Source organism: Apteryx mantelli, chromosome 5 (assembly GCF_036417845.1).
Source record: "Apteryx mantelli isolate bAptMan1 chromosome 5, bAptMan1.hap1, whole genome shotgun sequence".
Classification (NCBI taxonomy): domain Eukaryota; kingdom Metazoa; phylum Chordata; class Aves; order Apterygiformes; family Apterygidae; genus Apteryx; species Apteryx mantelli.
This window is the reverse complement of record NC_089982.1, coordinates 10,457,420-10,465,441: the sequence shown is the minus strand read 5'-3', so window position 1 is coordinate 10,465,441 and position 8,022 is coordinate 10,457,420. Positions and strand designations below refer to the sequence as shown.

Here is an 8,022-nt window from a genome sequence, read left to right as displayed (position 1 = left end):
TTACTTCTGTTTATATTAAAAGAAACTAGAAGGCATATGTTAAAAATCAAATGTCAAAAATTGATATTTAAAAGAAATATACCTTCAAGCCAAAAGTTTCCAGAGGAATAGATAGATACCTAAGTATCAGATGCTGTAAGTAACTGTACCTAGACGTAGTTATCCTTTATTTGGAGTCTGCCCATTTGAAAATATACATAGGATAAGGAAAAACTGCACAAATCTCCTGTAGGATACAAACCTGGTCAAAGTATTACTACCAGAGAGAAGCGTTTAGACTCAAACTGAAGAGGTCGACCAAATGGAGTCCCACTGGACTCTATCCTGTATCTACTGCTAGGCAGTATTTTCATTAGCTACAGAAGTAACAAAATGAAAACACATTCGTTAAATTTGCTGCTGCCAGCAAGCTGGAGAGAGACTGTTGCAAATGTACTACTTGCAGCATTTTTTATGTCAAAACGATCTTGGTGAATTACAGGAATAGGCTAGAAAAACCTACGTACATTATATTAAGACAAACTTAACTTCCAACGTTGGTATGATTATGCAGCTGCAGAATTTTAGTACAGGAGAACTACTTATTAGGGACTTGCGTGGATAACAACGCAGTTGCAACAAATCACAAGTTGGCCAAGTCACCAGCGTTTTGCTGGTGATGAAAGACTGACATCTTGCTTGCATACTGGGGTCTCAGCTGGAGCATGGCCTGTAGCACACACAGCATCATTACTCCATTTTCCCCACAACTGGTAAGGACTTTGCTGGAGTATTAAGACAAATCTTGGGTACCTCACTTCTAGAAAAAATTTCATCTGAAACGAGAGTAAGGGGTAACAGTCAAGGATTCAGAAAACGAATAAACAAAAAAAAGGAAAGATAGAATAGATTAGAGGTATTTAGCTTAAGGAAGAGTTGCTGCATGAACACGCAAATCTTCATATACACAAAAGGCCAATCCCAGGATGAAGAAGGGCCTAACGCTGGGCACAGTCAGGGGAACAAAGCACAAGGATGAGCAGTCTGGGAAAAGCAAGGAGCCTCCATCACCGGGGAGCTCTGAAAGACACACATATATATATTGGACAGGCATTACCTAAATATCAGTGACGTTCTGAATACAGAAAATGACTAAAGACCATCTGAGGTTTCTTTTAGCACAGCATTTTCTTAAGATTTTATGTTCTGATGAAAATCAGTCCTCGGGAATTTGTGGAGGTGGTTTCAGTTTTTCCTTTTTTTGAATTCCAGTGATGACTTCGGATTTTTCTCACTGTGTAGCTTGATAGTAGAAAATTAAGATAAATCCTGTACTGTGTTTGTTTTCTTTCCTTAAAGTGTTAAGGTCCTAGGCCCTGGATTCAAAAGAAACCCCCATTTTTTATTCACTTTCATTTTTCATTACTGTATTACTTTCCATATCCAATAATGCCTTGGAATAAATTCTTCCCTTGTCCTTGTCTATACTCATCACATAATTCATTTAAATGATTGTGATATCCATGAAAAACTATCACCACAGCAATACGGCAGCTTTATTTCACTAGCGCTTAAAACCCAGCACACCCTATAGATAATCTGTGCTTGATTCCACAGTTCTTCTCCCAGTATCTTGGACTTGGTCCCAATTCAGCCAGACAAACGAACTTAATGGGATTCAAGTATTCAAAGCCAGATGATTGCAAAAATAGCTCAGTTTAGAAACTGTGTACATATATAAAGAACTGGAGAACTCAGTTGAAAACATTTTCCCCTCTTTTTCACATGCTCTGCGCATTGAACGCTCATAATTCATTGGCCTGAATTATAAAAGTTTCTTACTCCAACATTTTCATAGTATACCTTCATACAGCTATTTAAGTATTTACTAAGTGGAACCCATTAACAGAGAAACAGGCTAGTCTGCATAAGTGACTTGAAATACTTTCATACAGATTATATATGGGAAAAAAGAATACTTCAAAAAACATTTGAAAAAAGTTATTGAGGAAGTAAGAATAAAAACTCATTCACATTTTTTATTTATATATTTTATATATTTTGTCTGTCCTTCACTAGCTTGATGGGATCATAAACTGCTTCATATACTTGTGGTGAAATTCTGCCTCTCCACATGCTCCCACTGAAGGAAAAGAGCAGTTTTGCTCTGGTTCAAACAATGAGCGCAGGCACAGAGCTCAGGAGCAGCTAGAGGTCTCTAAGGAGTGCAGAATACCTTTCTTCCCTGATCATGAACTTGAGGTATCCACATATTGCTTTCCAGCTGAGCTGTGATTTGTTCTGTATAGCGATTTAGACAGACTCAAGACAGAAATCCAAGTAAAGGGACCTGTTCTTATACTGACTTGAGCACACTTACATAGTGCCTGAGAAGAGCCTGCTAGTGCCTAAGACATATCTGGCTTCAGATGAACCAAAAGCTCAACACATTTGCGGTTTTAGCAGTCTTGTGCCTGGTTTTGGTGAGAGCAATAACTGAACTGCAGGCTACTTCAGACTTCCTTAAAATTTGACCATACCTTGCAAACATAACGTCTGATGTTTCAAGTAGAGCTTCATATCTCCTGAAACTTGGCAAATAAATATTTGAGTAGTTCCCTTGGGAAATTTCAGTGACACTTGCATGCATGCTTTTGTATTTTTAAGGAATTGACATTTGCACCTCTCAGGCAACTGTTACTTAATACCATGTATCCTGACTGCTGAATTACTTTAAATTCTCCCCTCTGTTCTTCCCTGCCATAAATCATCTTCATGGATAGGATTATAATAGACAGTACATTAAAATAAACCAGTTGCCCTGAGCACAATAATTTTAAATAGAATATTTGCTTTTCATTTTTGACTTACCATCCAAGTAACACCATCTCAAAGGGAGATAAGGGGGGAAAAAAAACAAAAAACCCTTATCTCATTTATTCCACATTATTTCTAAGCAAGACTTTCTGCACACTGTGATTCCCTCCTTCACGCAGCATTTATCCTGGGTCTTCTGCATAAGGAAGTGACAGCTGAGGAGGAACACAGGTATCATATAACAAAACAAAACCAGTACAGGAGGGCAGTTTGTGCATGACTTAAATTTTATTTACATCTCTGCAACCTGAGCTTTTCTACTTGGCATGACTTGACCAGACAGGACCAAAAATTGACTACTGTGCACTGTGCTGGGGCCATAGACTGTCCAAAAACTGCATCTCCAGGTACACAGGGGAAGGATGCCAGCCCAACCCTACGTGCCCCATCATGGCTATGACTAAGACTACAATCCTTTAACCTTTCTTACTGAACGCTTTTCACTTCAATCTTCAAATATAACATACACAGAGGAGCAAGTAATCACTTACATTTCAACAAGAAAAATTGCTGAGGTGTCATCCAGAAATGGATCAAGCAGATCCAACAATATTCCATGAGAGCTGCTACTTTGCAGTTCAAGAGGCATTTGAGAGAGAAAGTCACTGTTACGTTGAAGAGCTGAGTAGCTATAAAGTGGAAATTTTTCCATTTCTATTATTCAAGGGGTAGCTCAAAGCTTAAGTGAGTTAGGTAACAACCAGTCTGAAAGCAGTGGGATTTTAGGCACCTTGCTTGTGTAGGTGTTTTTCATGCTAACTGAAAAGCCCAGCTGCAATCTTAGGTACATAAATATGCTTTGTCACTTAAATCTACTAAAAAGCTTCCTTCTAATTAAATTCAGCATTACTCTAATAGAAGAAAAGCTGTGTACTTTCTTTACTTTTTGTTGGTGTGTTTAACACACTGGTTATTCGAACATTTTTCTTTCATGCAACACTTCTGATAATGGCTTAGAAATAAGCAGGTTTCAAAGCGTTGTGCTTTTCACAGGATTTTTACCCTTCTGAGTTTTGAGCTGGACTCAGCATTTGTCATTTGGAGGGTTTCATGAGTCTTCTAAGGTGGTTCCAAACTTGTATTCCAGAGCTGTAATGAAGTAGGTTCAGTCTTAGTTGTGTAATCAAAAGAAACTTTAGGAATTTAAACACTCTTGTGCTTTAAGTGTTCTTCAGTTACGGCACGTTCATAATATTTCCAAGATCAAGACAATATACTGACTGTTTTTTGGCACAGGTCATGGGTCGTATTCACAATAGGCCATTCATATCAAACAGCAGTCTCTGTTTTTTTGGCAGTTCGACTATGAAGGTGCTGGCATATCATGCTCTTCTCTTTAAGGTATCTGAGACAAAGAGAGAGAGAGGGGATGCATTTATTAACACAGAATCCTGCCAAAATTCTACCCAGATTTTAACATGCTAGTTAAATGGGTGAAAAATACTTTAATGAAAGCTTTTCTGACAGAGAATGGCAACTATTATTTTTCTCTTGACATTCCCTGGCCATTTCTATTTGAAATGATTATCAGACGGTTGTTTGATAACAGATCCTCAGCTGGTGTAGACTGGCACTGCTTGTGACCTCAGGTGTCCTATATGTTTAGAACTACTGGTGTGTTTCTAAGAAGCCCTCATACCTGTTGTGTATTTCCAGCTACTATCAGAAGAACCCAAGCCATTAATTAGAATGGAAGCTTTGAAGGGGCACTAAGGATTTTGTACCTGTCTAGATGAAATGCTATGCTACCTAAATATCACCACAATATTTAGTGCATTTATACCCTCCAGGGAAATAGATCACAGCAAACAGAAGCTCAGAAATTAGTCTAAAGCTCAGAAAACAAATGAAGTAAAACAGAATTGACCCTCAAGCTCCCTCATCACTGGATTGTTTCTGCCAAGCCTTTATCAAGTGTCATAGATATAGTCTAGCATTTATTCAGAAATCTTTAGGAAGAACAGCTGATCTGGGGATGCAGGATATAAAAAGGATTATAAATCCACAAAGTTTAGCGTAACTAGTCACAATACAGCACAAACTGCCCCCTACTACATAAATGCTTTCACCTCTTGAGCTAACCCATAACTGTAATTCTCTTGGACTGACAGTGACCCCACTAATTTTACCCTTATTTACTTTGCAATTGTCTGTTGAATCTCCTGTTCTTCTTCTTCATTCAGTCTACGCAGAATTGATTCCAAAAAGGGAAGATGAAACTGAATATATTGAGCAACCTGTCATGAAGACAAGAAATGCACATCAGTGAATAGGCTAATTGGGCAAAATACTGAGAACGATTAGAATGATGATATACGTACATCACTGCTGACCTCCTCTGCATCCCTGTCCATGAGAAAAAATTGGGCAATCTTCTCTGAAGGCCCCTGTAAGAGTCTGTGCAGTAAGGGAATGTCTCCACTCTTCAGTTGTTTCTTTTCTGGGATGCAAAACAAATGAGATGTTGCACAGGAGATAAAACCATGCTTCCAAATACCTCATGCAATCAGTAGTCTTTTTTTTTCTTGGCAAAGATCCTATCTTTGACTAATATACAATGATTAGAGAGATAACAAGTCTTAAACACATATTTGCAGGAGGATGTGGCACCTAAATGCATACCACACATTTTGAAAGAAACTGGTATACACAACAACAGACAGGAGCTACAATTCAGGTGACCACATATGCATTTAAGAGACTGATTCCAGGCCAGTTAGCCTGACCATAACTTGCTAAAACAAAATCTACAACATAGTTTTCAGAAGTATCCTTTCAACTTCACATTTTGACATTTATCGTACCTTCTCCTCAGTCTTCTCTCTCATTCTTTCAGTTATTTTTAAGAAAGATAAAATTTCTTTTTTCCTGATGAAATAAAGAGTAGACTAGGTTGCAGAAGTATACCTTTTCCCATAAAGTTTGAATACGTCTGACTAGACATCTGGGATCCAGGACTACAATCCAAAATCCAGAAGTCCAAGTGAAATATGTTTAGGAAATCCCTTTATCAAGCTAGCATTTCAAAGCCATTCTAGGTATCTCCTAGCACTAAGAAGCTAATACCACTGTTCTAAATAAAACATGGTATAAAAACACCACTTGGTGCCTGCCATCACTAGATATCATGTGGCTGTACAGAACAAAAGTTAAGGCTAAACAGCATCTCAAAGTCTTTAATTACAGGAAAAACTAAGGCCTATTTGGCTGAGCCAACCATACTTGCAGGACTCTGTAGGACAAAGCACCCAGGAAAGGATTATTCTAGTTTTCTCCTCCATCAGAGCAGCACACATCTCTAAATGTCTCCACAAAGGCAGAAATCCCACCCTGCACCCAGGACATCAGGGCAAGGCCACATGCTAGTAACTGATCCTGTCACTCCTAGGTGAGCAGTCCCCACACATGCACAGAGAACAATTAAAGGGGAAGCAATGATACAGCAATGTCTGGCTTACCTCCTGATGCATGGATAATATAAAGTGCAAATTCATGTGGACTGTTCTCTATCTGTTAAACGCAAAAAACAAAGTCAATTCAGACCGATGGATATGCTTCTCCAGCATTTCATTGTCAGCAAAAACTCAACACGCTTCTCAACTCAGAAGTTCAAATCAAAGTCTGAGACTGGAACTTCCTCTACAAAAGAGTTAACAATCTAGATTTAAATAAGGTATCAAACTATACTGCCATTTTCATTGTCCCTGTGCTCAACAATGTCATGATTACAAAAGCTACCATTTTATTTCCCAGAACAGCAATAGATCATCTTAGAAAACACCAGATCCTTGCAGTCTTGTTTCCCTGAAAAGTCCATAATAAGTTCATACAACTCTCTTAGGTGACAATCAGATTTACCAAGAGTATTGGCATTAAGACAAAAACTTGGGCTCTCTTCCCATCCACTAGCCTGCAAGACCATGTTTGGAAAACAGCAGTCATTTTGAACATACTTAGTTTTTGACTTACTCTCTACAACTTTACAACATTCTCAATAATACCATTCCTTCTGTTACTGTTCATAAAAGTTAAGTTCTCCTTTTACTATTTCACCTTAGACTCTTATTGTCTGTATAAGGTCATTACGCAATAGCAACATCTCTAAATAGCTTATTATTTTACTATTATTTTTGCTAATTCTCTATGCAGCTTAAGTAGAATAAATCATCTGAAATTAACAAAGCACCAGAGTAAATATATTTCTGACCAAATATAACTATGTTAACAGAAGACAGTATCAAATAAACTCCAGAAGAAAAGGAATTCCAGACATTATGACATTGATCTTGAATATTATTTTTAACTTTAACTTTCTGGAGCTTCTTATGTGCCCGGATCTAGTCTAATTTATTTAGCCTAGCTACTTGGACTACAGTAAGTTAGAATTCCTTTTGTTTTTAGCAAAACACTATTACCAGCGCCTGTCACTAGAGGGAAGCACGGCATTAAACAAACATCCTCTGTGCTGAGAAAGGCTAAATACGCAGCAGTGTTTTCCCCTCCTGCAAATTAGATTATAGAGGATCCATTCTCTGAAAACTATATACTTCATACATGCTCTCTAGAGTCAAATAGCTTTGAACCATTTGTAAAATAAAACCTATTCTCCTCCTTAGAAATGGCCCAGGTGTCTTTTTTCTTCCTACGATGTGTTCTGTGCACTATCCTTCCAGTTATTTCCACCCTTTCTCGCAGCAGACAGCACTGGTGTTGCACTCTAGAGTTAATTTTTCTAGAATGCAGCTGCTCTCACCTCTGCAAACACAGAAACTTACCTTAAACTTTTGAAGCAATTGCTCTATTACTTCTCTTGTTCTCATACGGCTGTTTATTCTTATTTTGGTTTCTGATCCAAAAGCTGGAGTGAAAACAGATGTCTAGAAAACAAGACCAGTAGCAAAATGGCATGAATATGAAAACTCCTGTACTCAATGGCGGCAACCCGAAGGATCTAAAACATGGCAAAGCTCTGGGATAAAGAAAGAGGTCAGGTAAGCTGCTGCCATAAAGGGTAGAGTAAGTGGTGTGCTCAGGAGAAGGGAATGGACTCCTCCCGCGGGATGCAGGACCACCATAGACACCACCACCACACAGCAGCCATGCACACCTGCAACCTGCTTCCTGAATGGACCCAAAGCAGCTGCAAGCCAGACCCTGGAGGCAGAG

The 8,022-nt window shown here is 38.5% G+C and overlaps 1 protein-coding gene across 2 annotated transcripts in view; it reads right to left on the bottom strand.

Moving 5' to 3' along the window:
- Positions 1 to 3,074: 3,074 nt before the first annotated feature.
- The window catches only part of RASSF6 (Ras association domain family member 6), a 31,095-nt gene continuing 26,147 nt past the window's right edge, over positions 3,075 to 8,022 (bottom strand). For both annotated transcript variants that reach the window (XM_067297064.1, XM_067297065.1), the window contains 5 exons: positions 7,632 to 7,733; positions 6,315 to 6,366; positions 5,178 to 5,296; positions 4,996 to 5,093; positions 3,075 to 4,201 (listed from right to left, as the gene is read on the bottom strand). In XM_067297064.1, the coding sequence (XP_067153165.1) occupies positions 4,126 to 4,201; positions 4,996 to 5,093; positions 5,178 to 5,296; positions 6,315 to 6,366; positions 7,632 to 7,733 (447 nt within the window). In that variant the 3' untranslated portion in view covers positions 3,075 to 4,125. The remainder of the gene's footprint in view (positions 4,202 to 4,995; positions 5,094 to 5,177; positions 5,297 to 6,314; positions 6,367 to 7,631; positions 7,734 to 8,022) is intronic.